This window comes from Pollicipes pollicipes, unplaced genomic scaffold (assembly GCF_011947565.3).
Source record: "Pollicipes pollicipes isolate AB1234 unplaced genomic scaffold, Ppol_2.1 Scaffold_5724;HRSCAF=6776_pilon_pilon_pilon, whole genome shotgun sequence".
Lineage (NCBI taxonomy): Eukaryota > Metazoa > Arthropoda > Thecostraca > Pollicipedomorpha > Pollicipedidae > Pollicipes > Pollicipes pollicipes.
In genome coordinates, this window is record NW_023596746.1 from 22,868,102 (window position 1) to 22,882,203 (window position 14,102).

The window sequence follows — 14,102 nt, forward strand, 5'->3', positions numbered from 1 at the left end:
AAGTGATGAGTACAAATTCTGAAGAGGAGTGAACCTTTCTGTCATGTTGCACCCGGCGAGTCTGGTTAGGCGCCATTTCAAATACACAGGACATGCACCGAAAGGCAGAAGGGTGCATGAGAGGGAAAACAACACGGGCTCCTGCTCGCCCCTTTTGCGCAATAGCACGTGACTAATGTTACTTTGCCAAGCTTGGGTCAAAGTAAAATTAATCGGCCTGTCTCCACTCTCCTCGGCCCCAATCAGCCGCTCCTGATCCACGGTCACAAGCAGTGATCCTGCCATACAAATGAGGTTCGACACCTGGTCTGCGCCATTCTTGGATGCGACAATATGAACCAGACAGGGTTGACGGTCTAACTGTTTTGATATGTTCATTGTTTGCCCAGTAGCGGTGCATTACTCCTTTTCCGGCGTCATCTGGTTACCTCGATTGACATTGCTGTTTTCCATGGGCCCCGAGTGGTGAAGTGAAACCTCACAAAAAGTTTAATATATCATGTGTATCGGTGTTTTCGGGCACGCCAACTAGATAGGCTATTTTGCACTCGCGATTGTTCTAAGTGTATGTGTATTTTACGCGTATTTTGCACCTTTGGTTATTTCAAATGTGTTCGTGTTCAAAAGCCGACGACCGCCTGGTCCCGTGCCGTCGGCTCCCAGCATCCAAACATCACGGGCACCACAGCTGGAAGCCCGCCTCCGGGGACTCCCGCAGTAAGAGTGCAGCACTCTCGCACGACAGACGAGTGACCCCGCGACGGCTGACGCGTCGTGCGGTTCAGGCCGGGCTCGTAGCGGACGCCGAGGCCGCGGGTCTCGCGCTGTCGTCCGCTGACGGGCCCGTGGTTTGAGGCGCCGGTGCACTGGTGTCGAGCGAAACGACCCTCGGCGGCCGGGCTCGAGGCCCGTGCTGCGGAGCGCCTTGAACCAGGGCGCCCCGCCGCATTGCTCTGATTTTCCCTCCGGTGCGGCGCAACGCCCGCTCCAGAATGCCTTGCGCCCAGTGCCGTCGGCTTCCACGTGGCCCAGTGGCGCCAAGCTCCGTGACGGCCTGCCGGCCACTCACAAAGCCACACGCAACATTACGATAATATAAAAATGTATTAATAAAATGGCTTTTGGCTTTTTAGCACACTTTCATAAAAACAAACACCAGTTTGTACAAACAAAATAGCGAACAATACAAAATGTTTAGCCTCATCGGAGGTTCGCTCCAGCAACACTTATGAGTAAGGCTCGCCATCCGGCACATAGCTGCTTTGGACAAGTCTCGCTGTCGTAGCAATAAATAACAACGGGGGACGCGGTGCGAGAGGGTCGGGGTTCGGGAGCCGGGCGGGGCCGGAGCCGGCGGACAGAGCTGGCACTGGGCAGGTCGGATCGGTCCGCCGGCCGCGGCCCGGCGCCGGCGGCCCGGCCGGCACCTGCGCGGCGCCCGGCCGGGCCCCTGGACGTGTCCGGGGTCCGCGCGCGCCTCTCGCACCCTGCACGGCGTGTAGGGGCGAGAGCACCGCGGACGGCAACGAGCAACACAAAATCACTTGGCGACTAGTACGGCGGGCGTGTAACAAATAGCACCTCACAAAGCGGACACTCGACGCCACGATGTAAAACATGATTGGTGGGCTGGACGTCGGCGGCGCGCCGACACGGCGGTATCAAACACTAGCCAAGCGATACGTGCGGACGGGGGGACGGGGGGCGGTTTGGCACTGGCGCCGCTCTGCCTGCGGGCGACGCGACTGGAATGTGGCGGCGGCGGCTCGACCAGCGAGCAGCCGGCCCGGACGGGACGCGCGCGGTCGGCGCCGGCCCCGAGCAGGAGCCTGCCGGCACAGGGGCACGCGAGTGTGTCAGTCACAAGGCGCCCGCGTCACCTCCGTCTCCAGCAAGTCATGATGCAAAAACTCATGATCAGAATCATCACTTGATACGGACGGAACCTCCATATGCGTCACATGAAACAACTGAAGACCCAAATTATCATTCAACGCACACCGAACTCGTTTCTGCTTCTACCAAACAGCTCACAATCCGAATCACCACCTGCCACCAACATCGAGCACCGGCCTGAACCGCCGCCGTCCAGACGCCGCCACCCGGCGCCACCCTCGTCGGAGCCCCCCCCCCCCCCCCCGGACGGCGGCGCGCCCTCACCTGCGGTCAGTCGCCCCTGAGCAACTCGAACAGGATGTCGAAGGTGGGGCCGTCGGAGGCGCTGCGCGACGCGATCAGCTCCTTGCCCAGCTGGCAGGCGCGCTCCACGTCGGGAATGCGCAGCAGCAGCTCGCCGAACTTGCTCGGCATCTCAGGCGAGTGCGACATCGTGTACTGCTGCAGCGCCTGCAGCACCTGCTCGCGCGACGCCGACACCTTGTGCGGCTCCTTCAGCACCGAAGGGTCTGGGGAGGGGGACAGCGGGTCACACGCGGCTCCTTCAGCACCGATGGGTCTGAGGGGGGGGGGAGGACAGTGTGTCACATGCGGTTTCCCCAGCACCGACGGGTCTGAGGGACGGGGGCAGCGGGTCACACGCGGCTCCTTCAGCACCGACGGGTCCGGGGGAGGGGGACAGCGGGTCACACGCGGCCCCCTCAGCACCGATGGGTCTGGGGGGGAGGGACAGTGGGTCACATGCGGTTTCCTCAGCACCGACGGGTCTGAGGGAGGGGTGTCACATGCAGCTCCCTCAGCACCGAAGGGTCTGAGGGCGGGGTCACACGCGGCTCATTCAGCGGCGACGGGTCTGAGGGAGTGGGACAAGGGATTACACGCGGTTCCTTGAGCACAGACGGAGAGGGGGAGGGACAGTGGGTCACATGCGGTTTCCTCAGCACCGACGGGTCTGAGGGAGGGGTGTCACATGCAGCTCCCTCAGCACCGAAGGGTCTGAGGGCGGGGTCACACGCGGCTCATTCAGCGGCGACGGGTCTGAGGGAGTGGGACAAGGGATTACACGCGGTTCCTTGAGCACAGACGGAGAGGGGGGGGGGGCAAGGGGTCCCACGCGGCTCCTCCAGCACCGACGCGTCTGAGGGAGGGGGACAGCGGGTCACGCGCGGCTCGTTCAGCACCGATGGGTCCGAGACAGGGGGACGGCGGGTCACACGCGGCTCCCTCAGCACCAAGCACCAGCACGGGGGACAGGTGGTTTAACGAGACCCTGACACCTTGGACGGCCCGTTCACCGGCCGACAGGCTTGCATGGGGCGAGGGCCGGCCACGCGGCGCTGCGGCGACACAAGAGACACCGCTGAAGGAACGGCAAAGGACCGCGGCGGCTATCCTGCCGATGTCACTGAATCGAAACAAGACGTATGCGATCTGCGATGGGCGACTTTGACCTGGAAACCCCAGAGCAAGACGAGCTCGGTTCCATCAGAGCGTAATACCCAACGCGCTGCCGCCTATTCATTTCGTTGTCATTTTTAGTACACTTAGCCATCAGCGCTCATAGCGTAGCCACTTCTTCCGCTCCTTCAAGGGATTGTACGTATTGTACATTGTATTGCATGATTGACAATGCACTAGATTGACCCGAGACGGGAACAGCTGTCCAGATTGGTATCAGACTACCGGTTTTACTGGTCCAAGAGATGCACCGACATGTGCGATTGCGACCACCAGCCTCATCAAACTCCACTGAAATACGGTGTGTCCGGAGTTTTCCGAGGCCCTTCTTCATTTTTGTTCTGCGGCTTCTAAGTAACTGTCTCTCGGCTGCCGGTGTTCACGTTGCTCCGTATGATGGTGACGCCCAGGTACAGGTGCCAGGCAGCGGCCAACTGACAACTTTAGAAGACGTACTTAACAATGTGGAGCTTAGCCTAGCTTCTCTGCATACATGCTTCCGAGGGAATCACATTAACGTCATCATAAACTGCATTTCATTAAAAAAAAACATTGAAAAATTCATCTCACATTTCTTCTTTTCGGGTAAGCTTACTGCTTCCTGAAGCCACTCAATGCGCGCAATTTCTTCACTCATCAACTATACTTTGAACTGTCGGGGAGCTAGACCTGAAAATTACACTGGGCTACCAGCTGACTGTGGTTTAGAATCGCTTTCTCTCTTTAAATCGGCACATCCCTTGGTAAAATGTGGTAGAAACCTTGGTAAAAACTTCTCAGACAGTCATTTTCAGCCTCAACACATTTGGTTGCATCTGACCCGCGGGTAGATCCGGAGCAGCCTCCGGGTCTAGCTTCCTTAGGTCCCACAAGACGGCACACGCTCACGACATAACTCCGTAAGACGAGCCGCGGACACCGTTCGTCCTGTCCCCCAGCTACCACGAGCTGCGAGGCGGCCACCCACGCCGGACCCACCAGCAGGATCACCGTCACCACCCCGCTGCGCTGCCACAGCATACCGGCAGAGGGTGCCGACAGTGTAGAGGTTGACGCGTCTGCGTTAATCACTGCGCGTCTGGGAAACCAGAGGTTCCGAGTTCGATTCCTTGCGGTGCCCGCCCTTCCTGCCTGGGCGAGAAGCAGGCGACGCCATACAGCCGCAGCAGCTGAGTGCGCCGTAAAGCCCCAATGACGACGGCAGGCCGGCAGCAGACGTCTTTAGGAGATCCGATACTGTAGAAGCCCTCCCGCCACTAGTATGTAGACCTTTTGCTGTATCCTTTCTAAGTCCCGTGCTTAGTCACGGAATACCCGAAGAAAGTTCAGCGCGATGCCTCACGAAAGGGCACTTCTGTCGTCCCCCGACACCCCCTGGCGCGACACATCCTGGTGTTCGTCGGCCGGCCAGCCGCGGGGAAGCCCCGGCGTCGAGCCACTGCCGCCGCGTCCTTGGGCGGACACCCCAGCGGCGGACCACCCCAGCATCACGACCCAGGCGCGGCGGCGTGACACCCCCTCCCCGTGCGACGCGCCCTCCCCCGCGGCTTACTCCAGAGCGGGACGACCAACAGGATACGCACCGCTAGATCACATCAATACCTGACAAAAGATGAAGAGCTTGCGTTCCGTACAGTTCAGATCATGCGCACACATATGCCTTTGTGTAAACAAAGGCCCACACGCCAAACGCATCTGTCCACGGTTTGCTCCTGCATCTCCACATCACGCACCACACCACCTCCTGAGAGCCGGGCTGCCTGGGAGCGACAGCCGAGCAGCCAGGCGGTCGACTCACCGCCGCTGGAGGAGAGCAGCACGATGACTTTGAGCGCGATGTACTCGTAGTAGTCGACCTTGAGCCGGCGCAGCTGCTCGGTCAGGCCGATCATCCGCTCTATACAGCGGCCCACGCCTGCGGCGAGACGCCGGTCAGGCCGCGGCCGCGCCGGACGGGGCGCACGGACACACACGCAGCGGGTCACGCGGTGCACGGGCGTCACACAACGGAACACATTCCGGCCGCGTCACACCGTGGCTGAGCCTCCAGCAGGTCCGCTCGAGACAGATGCGTCGCTCGCAGCGTTGGCGCGTGCCGACACGGCGGCCGGCCGGGCGGGATCCGTACCGATGGCGTTGGCCTCCTGCACGCCGAGCGAGCGCCCGTGCGATATCCGGATGTGGCCAGGCGTCTCCAGCGAGCGGAAGCAGCAGGTGAGCAGCAGCAGCTGACACCAGGTGTTGATGAGCAGCGCCGTCTGGTCGTCAATCTAGCGGACACGCGCGCGCGTGCACACATCGGGCACGGTTAGCGAGACACCGTCACCGACGCACACATCGGGAGGCGAGAGGCGAGCGAGACGGCACGGTCGGCACCAGGGCACGGCACAGCCCGGAGGAGACAGCCGGCAGTTACCACCGAAGCATCACAGAGCCATTGAGGTACGGTTAAATGACAACACGACATACTCAGAAGGAAAGGCGACGATCAACACAACGTTGGACGTCCATCGTCACATTCACAGGCAGAGGGAAACAGCGATCTGGCACGACCTGACACAAGCCAGTGGCAGGCACCAGCCGGGGGCGCCGCCGCACTCCCGTAGCGAGCCGGAGACACAGCGACAACACAGGCTGGTCAAGGACCAGGTCCGGAAACAAGCGCAGCACACGGCAACGGAGACGGGCAACAAGAGCCGCTCCACGTCAGGACGTGTCTCCCAGACGATTTACGACGCACCCTCAGTCCCTTCGACAGACGGCTCGGCGACAGTAGGGCACTGGGCCACGAACAAGGCGCGACTCTCGTGATGCCAGGCATTATGCAGATTGGATAAATTAGGCCCCGGCCGGCTCACCGCTCAAACCCGAGACGGTGCGCCCGAGGAGGCATCGCCAGCAGCCCTCTCGCCGACGACAGGGGCTGACGGCGCGACGCAGTCTAAGCCGGTCGGTGCGGCCAAGAACGGCGCCGCCGCGGGGCTGCCCGTGACCCGGGCGCTACAGGTCCCATTGGCTGCCGTGTTGAGCCGTGGGCGCGGTAAGTCCGGCACGTTTTAATTACGAGGTTCGCCGCTCAGATATCCGGGCCGGTGGGAAGCCCGCGCCGACGCCGGCGGCGAGCGCCCGCTCCCCCTCTTTCCCGGGCAGAGCCCCGGAGCGGCGCACACACGACCTACAGGCGCGTCCCATCAGCCGAGCGGGGCTTACATGGATGTTCTTGAAGAGCGGCAGGCTCTTGCACCACTTGACGATCTTGTAGAGCCGGTGGTCAGCGATGTTGCAGAGGCTGTTGTAGTCGCCGGCGCCGGCTGCGGCGGCGGCGGCGGCAGCCAGCCCGGACGGCTGCGAGGAGGCCGGCGACGGCACGCTGTCCGCCGGCGACGGATGCCACAGGTGCTCCACCTCCATGATTTGCTGCGGCGGAGGGCGCGGCCCACGGTCACGCACGAGCTCCCCGGCACCGGGTGCGCCAGCTCCGCAGCATCGGCAGCACGGCCACCGCAGCGACCGCGCGCAAAAATGCGGCGAGGCTCATCGCATGCACCGCCGGCAAAAGAAAGAACTGACAACGAGCACACAAAGCAGTTTTGAAACAATAGTCACTGACCGAAAATCACAAACAAAGCAATGCGCAGTGCGCGACCGTCCCGAATGACGCCACCCCCGCCACCCAGGCATCTGTAACAATTTCCGGCAGTCACGCGGCAAAACGGTCGCCGACTGGGCGCAGCCGGCGCCCCACTGGAGACCACGCGAGGTCGCCACAAGGTCGGCACAGGCCACTCCCGGTGCCGCGGCGCACCCCGACCACAGACGGCCCGCTCGGGGGCCGCGGAGCAGCGACGCCAATCTACCCAGCACACGCGCTGACGCATCAACAAGATGCTGGCCAGATTGCAGATGAGGCCGCCGCCAAAAATGGCCACGCCGACACGGCCCGGCCGCAGATCGCTGTCGCAAATCCTCCCGGGAGCTCTCTAAATATGGCTCCGTCGACCATTTGCATGAGGCGTCCGAGAAGCAAACCCGTTTTGGGATCCGAGCACGGCGGGACTCCATTCAAACAACACGAAACGCGCACGCTGCATCCTTTCAGGACGAACCGCAGGCATCGGGCAATTTTTGCTACTTAATTACGTCAAGGACACGGGACTGAATAGCCGTGGGTTCGCAATGGTGAACCCGGACCTCCATTAACAGGAACCCCGCTCCGTCGTGTAATGATCTGGGACAACACTACTTGTTACATACCCCGAACAGCTTCTACAGCACTATCGAGAAAGGAGTTTCTCCAAGCATCGAGATAATTGATAGCCGCGGATCGGCCCGAGCCCAGCGAGCAGAGCCAGCCTGACGACGTCTACCTGTGGGACTGCACGAGTGGCCTGGGCACAGTGAACACGGACGGACTGGGTGTCGTGAAGACGGACGGAATGGGCACCGTGAAAACGAACGGACTGGGTACCGTGAACACAAACGAACTGGGTGTCGTGAAGACGGACGGAATGGGCACCGTGAACACGGACGGACTGGATACCGTGAACACGGACAGACCGGATACCGTGAACACGGACGGACTGGATACGGTGAACACGGACGGACTGGATACCGTGAGCACAGACGGATTGGATACGGTGAACACGGACGGACTGGATACGGTGAACACGGACGGCATCTGCGCCCTGGAGCTGAACCGGCTGGGCCCCGCCGCGTACCCTGAGAATGGGCACAGCCGGGCTTAATCCTGCGAAAAGCGACCGAGTCTGATGTTAACCGTGACTGGGGGCGGCGCAGACCCGACCACGATCTGAGTCACGACGCCGCTGCCGCCGCCGTCTCGTCAGCGGCAGCCGCGGCAGGCTCGACCGACCGCACCGAGCAGCGGCGGCCACCCAGAGCGGCGCGCGCGCGCTGCGGCCGTACCTTGAGCAGGGGCGGCGTGGCGGGCCGGCCGTCGGCGCCGTTCGTCTCGGCCGGCTCCAGCTTCACGTGCGGCGGGTGGAGGCCCTCGTGCGCGGCACCGGCGGCGGCGGCGGCGGCCGACGGCGGCACCAGCGACGACGGCACCGTGTAGGAGCACTGGTACGTGGAGCGGCCTCCGCGGGTGCGGTCTTCGCGGATGGCTGCCGCCCGACGACAGACGGTCAGTCAGTCTGCCCGCCGGCAGCCGGCTGGCACCGCCGGCCGACGCAACGACAGACCACGGCTCGCGTCGACACATCCTGGGACGGCGCATCCGCCCGCCGGCAAATGAGGCCGCGGCAGAGCGGCCCAGTGTGCAGGCACCCACCCGATAAAGTGCTCAAGCCGGCGACCCGTTCGTGTCGCGCCGTAGCTTATCGCCGGGCACGAACTGGCCATAGCGGCAGATAATGAAACCAGCGGTACAATGACTATCGCGCTTGCGTGAAGGAAAGTGACCATGCCAAAAACACGACTGTCATTAGAATAGCGAGGCTATCGTGCTCGCCGCTCAAAAACCCTTCACGTTTACCTGCGGCGAGTCGATCCTGTACAACATGCTCACACACTTTTTAGACGGCCACAGTTCGGCGAACAGTGCGCCGGCCGTCCGCCGGCGCCTGGCATTGTCGGCCAGAGCGCGCGGCTCGTGACGGGAGGCGAGCGCGCCGGCCTTGTCGGGCGACCTCCATCTGCTGCAGCGCCGCCGCGGTTGCGCAACGGCCGGCCGACCGGGCCTGCGGCTGCAGCCGGCCCCTCCGGCCGGCCGGTCGGTTCGTTCCCACAGCGCGCGCGGCCGGCCCCGCCCCAGCCGCCACTCACCTTCCAGCTTCATGCCCATGTTAAGGCACTTCTCGAACCGGCACGCCGGGCACTTTTTGCGCGTGGCGATCGTGACGGGGCAGCTGGCGCCGCGCAGGCACACGTAGTTCTTCTTGTTCTGGACGGTGCGCTTGAAGAAGCCCTTGCACGACTCGCAGCTGAAGATGCCGTAGTGGAAGCCGGAGATCTTGTCGCCGCACACGGGACAAGGGCTGTTGATGAGCTGTTGTCGGCTGATGCCGGACTGGGCAGTCAGCGCCGAGTGCTGCGCCAGCTCGGCGGCCAGCGCCGCCTTGTCCTCGCAGCCCTCGCTGTCCGACTGGGTGAGGTTGAGCGGGCCGCCGTGCTGGCCGAGCAGGTGCTCCATGTGCCGGCCCAGCATCGGACTCTGCCGGTACAGGTGGCGGCCCTGGCTGGGCGACGCCGTCGGCGAGTACTGGCCCGGCGAGATGGGCGACGACACGGACGAGTACGAGTACTGCGAGCCGCCGTACTGCGACGCGTCCGAGTTGTTGCGCGACAGGCCCGTGCTGGGCGTGTGCGAGTACGGCGACGAGTAGCCGGAGAAGTGGCGCGCCTGCAGCGGCGACGCCGTCGGCGAGTACAGCCGGCCCGGCCGCGACAGGTCCGGCGAGTTCTGGTAGGCCAGACTGCGCGGCAGCAGGGGCGACGCGCTCGGCGTGAACGGGCCCGTGTGGTTCACCTCACAGCCAGAGTCGCTGCGCGTGGGGCCGGGGCTGCTCGGCCGCTCCGGGTCCGTCTGCGGCAGGCGGCGGTCCCGTCAGCGTCGGCCGACCGAAGACCCGGCACCGACACATGCACAACAACGAGCACGCCAGGGGCGCGGCGTGAAGAGCGAGACAGCGCCGTCCGCCGCTGCGCAGCGCTCCCGCAACACACTGCTCTCGTCGCTAACCTCAGCATCGCCCTGTCGCCATGCACATGGTTCAGTGCACCGAGTCGCGTGCAGGGCCGCAGCAGCAGCCAGGCACCACCCTGACCTCCGTAGGACCGCTCGACCCACCTTGGTGTTGGTCGAGTCTGTGTCGGAGAAGTGGTGGTGATCGGGCGCTGCGGGACTGGTCACCATCTCGTCCAGCTCCTGCTTGATCGCCTGAAACACGGACGGTGCTCGTTTGTGGGCCTGTACACGCTGACGGCGGTGGGACGCCGCCACCGCGCTGTAGGAGGCGTCACCAGCTCGGGGGGACGAGAGCGGGCGCCAGACATGACATGATGGGGCGTGGCCGGCCGGTCCCCGCACCTGCGGCCGGCTGGCGTCGCTTGTCGCAACCCCGCCGGCGGGCATATCGTATCTCGGCGCGGTGTAAATCGATACGTCGTGCCTGCAGCCCGCAGCCGCGGCCGGCGCGGCGCGGCGCGGTCCCGCGCGGCGCGGCCGGCAAAAACACGGCCACCGCACACGGCTCCGACAGAAGGCCGGCCGGCCGGGCGGGCGGGCCGGGCCGGGCGGGCTGCCAGGGCGGCGGGGTCACCAAGGCCGCCGCCGCGGAAGGTCGACCAAGGTTGGCTGGCGGCCGGCGCGGCGGCCGTGCGTGGGCCGGCGCCGCATAGTTGGCACGTCCGTCGGCGGGCGGCCGCCAACAGCCGCGCCCGACGTCGGTCGCCGACGGGCGGCGGCCGACGAGCGGCCGGCGGCGAGCGACGACCGCGTCGCCGTCCGACGGCCGCCATTATCTCGCGTCATCGCGCACCGTGCGGCCCGGCCGCCACCTTCCAATGTCATTGGCAAGGTCATCCGCCAAGGCTAGGTTCCGGTGAGCAGGCAGTTTTCGGCAGAGGGCCGGCTGTGTTTATATGAGCTAGACGTCGCCTGCCGGCGCGGCGCGTCGCTCCTGCCGTGACAGTCGGGCGCGCTCGTGTGGCGCGGGTGGGCGCGGGCGCAACACGCGCGCCGCTCTCACGCCGCGGCGCGGCCGGCGACGCGCTCGCGTGCCGGCCGACAGGAGCGCGTCACACGCGAGGCGACGGGACTGCATTCCGGATGGGCTCGGCGGCACGGCTCAGCACCTCGGGCGCTCGCCGCCGCCAGCTGGGCCGGCCGGCCGGCCGAGCGCGCCGCCACGTCCGGTCCAAGGCTGACGCGGCGCCGGCCAGCCTTGGGCCGCCACAAAGAGAGCGCGCGGCCGGCGGCCGGCCGCCAGAGGTGCGGCGGCGCGCGGCCGGCCGCTGGTCGCGCGGCGCGGTCGAGCGCGCGCACGCGTCGACACGGACTGACCAGTTTGTGTGTCTGACTGATGGCCGCCTCCAGCTGCAGACTGGCTGGGTCGCTCGGGTCCGGCTGCCAGCTCATGGGCCGGTCGGTCCGCGGCCGCTGCTCCATGCCAGCAGCCACTGGCGGCCAGCCGCCCGACACTGAAACACGCCCGGCCGCCGTTAGAGGGCACCGCCGAGCAAGACCCCGCCAGACGGCCGCCCGTGTCGACGCCAGCTGTCTCTGGACGCGAGCACGAAACAGCAGAACGGTCATCGTGTCACGTGCCCGGACCAACTGGCCCAGACCCGGTCACGCACACACACCCATTGACGAATAAGGAATTACGAGGACTTTAACAGAGGAGCTACGAATATAATATCCAAGGACTAAGTGCACTAACGGCAAGTCATACAGCAACGCTGCTTGATCTTCGACGATCAATGAGGATGATCGCAAAACGCTTTAGCATCCACACAAAACACCGATAGTTATATGTTACACCACAAATGTGCCAGGTGAAAAACATAAAACACCTCAATAGCACCACCCAACGTTGACGCCGAATGTGATGTCCCAGCGACGTGACATTATGCATGCACACGACGACCAGCTGCCAGCACATGCCAAACATGACGTAAATAGTCTACCATCAACCGGTTCTACTGTACCGGTGGCCCTGGAAAACTGCACGGGTGAAAACGTCACCGCCGCCAGGCGCAACAGGACAGAACGGGCCACGACAGCGACAAGCCCAAAGAGGGGCATTACGTCAGCCACCACCTACAACATCCTGAGCGAGCGTCGCGCCTCGGCCAAAAAATACTCTGCGGTCAAATAAGCCCCGACTGGACTGGGCCCACGCGCCCCACGTCCGTTCCAGACGGAAGACCGTTACAGCGCCGAAGCTATGCAGAAGACGCTCCGGAGGCGCTGATGGTGCAACGGAATTCCTGGCCGTTAGCTAATCGATTGCCTGAGCCAATGACCACCAGCCATTGCGGTCAAGCGGCGGCGCTGTTTCATCACGATTTACAATAGCCCAATGGGTCTGGGCTGGAAGCATTTCAACAGCTCGTCATGGCGAAAGCCCGGTCCGGCGGGAAGGGGAGGGGGAGGGGGAGGGGGACGACATTCCGCGGCGGCACACCTCGATCTCGCAGGCGCCGGCGCCGGCCGCACTTCGCAGAAGCGTGTTGGTGAGGCCGGAGTGAAGGGCCAGATATTGCGCATTTCCTGAGAGCAAGCAGCGCATGCCTCTGACAACACAGCCAACATGCGTCACTGGCAGGCAACATATGCAGGAAAGCCATTACAGCGCGGACACTCAAACAGGCAAGACACGGAACGGGAGCCTAGACCTCACAGTGGTAGGCAAGTGCTGGCTCTCGGCAGAGGCGCGAAGCAGAAACAGCCAATTCTCAGAGCCCTTAGGGCATAACGTACTGTTGTTAATAGGCTCCTCAATTCCCGGGCCCGCCGCAGCGTAGCGCTATTACCTATGCCGCTTAATCTGCACTTTGAGTCGGCCTTTGATCAAGAACGCATCGTCCCTCAACGACGGTGGACCTGATCAGAAGCCAGTGGCTTGTCAGTGCGGCCACGAGTGTCTGCTCGTACAAAGCACTGCGCCTTTTCAGCCGGGGACTTCCTCTTCTCCCAACCGGAGATGTCTCTAAGCCGTTTCTTGATCGCTCTGGGACTCGATCTTGGCCCGGAGCTGCACACCGTGGCCGGGGCTGTCACGATCCGGACCTTGCCCGACCGGCGGGGATGGCCCGAGCCGCGGCCCCTGACCGATGTCACGCTCCCCCTCCCCCCGCCCTCATACTCGTAAATAGTCGGCAGGGCCGCCGCCGCGCCGCTGCCAACACCACCGGCTACCAAGTTCGCGGCGGAAGGTCAAACAAACAGAGCGGCTTCGCAACCGGGCAGAGTACCGAGCCGCGTCTGCAGGCCTGATGCGGCGGGAGTCCGCCCCCAGCCCCTCCCTGCCAGAACACCGGACAGACCCCGGCTCCCTCGCCGGGCATCGGTGCTCGCCCGGCCCGGCAGTCAGTGATCGTCCCCGGTCGGGCCGGCGGCGATCACTCCTGACCGGTCACCCGGTGATCGCCACTAAGCGCAGTCAGTGGCCGGGGGGCCGCTCGGACGCCGACCTCCCGACGCGTCTTTCGAAACTCGTGGCGGCGGTGAAAGGCGGCGGCGGCAGGGGCTCGCTCGCGCGCGCGCGCGCGCGCGCGTCGGCCGCCGCTGCCGTGAGTCACCGACACGGCGCGCCGTGCATCCCGAGCAGCAGCGGCGGCGGCGGCGGCGGCGGCAGCGACCTTGTCCGGCCGCCGCCGGCCAGGTCCGGGTGGGGGGCCGCTGGGAAGGAGCGCTCGCGCACGGCACAGCGCTCGGTCGCGCGGAACGGCCGCCCGACCGCGGCTCCACCGCACCGCAAGCGGCAGGGGCGAGGGGCGGGGCGGGGGGCAGCACCAGCCCAGAGCCCACTGCGGGCGGCACCAGCCCAGAGCCCACGGAGGGCGGCGCCCAGCCCAGAGCCCGCTGAGGGCGGCACCAGCCCAAAGCCCACGGGGGGCGGCGACCCAATCGGGCAACAGCGCAGCCTCCAACGAGAGCGTGCATCCGAGTTGTGGCCGACTGTGCCCACTAGCGGACACCCCACTCCCGTTCGACCCGGATGAGAGGCGATGGCCGGGGGTTCTGCGCGCCCTGTCACTGAGAAATGGCGACCGGACTT

The 14,102-nt window shown here is 64.5% G+C and overlaps 1 protein-coding gene across 4 annotated transcripts in view; it reads right to left on the reverse strand.

Moving 5' to 3' along the window:
* Nucleotides 1-1,091: 1,091 nt before the first annotated feature.
* Nucleotides 1,092-14,102, reverse strand: part of Hr39 (Nuclear hormone receptor FTZ-F1 beta) — a 67,145-nt gene continuing 54,134 nt past the window's right edge. For all 4 annotated transcript variants that reach the window (XM_037225599.1, XM_037225601.1, XM_037225602.1 and 1 more), the window contains 9 exons: nt 11,381-11,517; nt 10,166-10,255; nt 9,142-9,901; nt 8,281-8,480; nt 6,565-6,771; nt 5,483-5,624; nt 5,153-5,269; nt 2,161-2,405; nt 1,092-1,829 (listed from right to left, as the gene is read on the reverse strand). In XM_037225599.1, the coding sequence (XP_037081494.1) occupies nt 2,167-2,405; nt 5,153-5,269; nt 5,483-5,624; nt 6,565-6,771; nt 8,281-8,480; nt 9,142-9,901; nt 10,166-10,255; nt 11,381-11,517 (1,892 nt within the window). In that variant the 3' untranslated portion in view covers nt 1,092-1,829; nt 2,161-2,166. The remainder of the gene's footprint in view (nt 1,830-2,160; nt 2,406-5,152; nt 5,270-5,482; nt 5,625-6,564; nt 6,772-8,280; nt 8,481-9,141; nt 9,902-10,165; nt 10,256-11,380; nt 11,518-14,102) is intronic.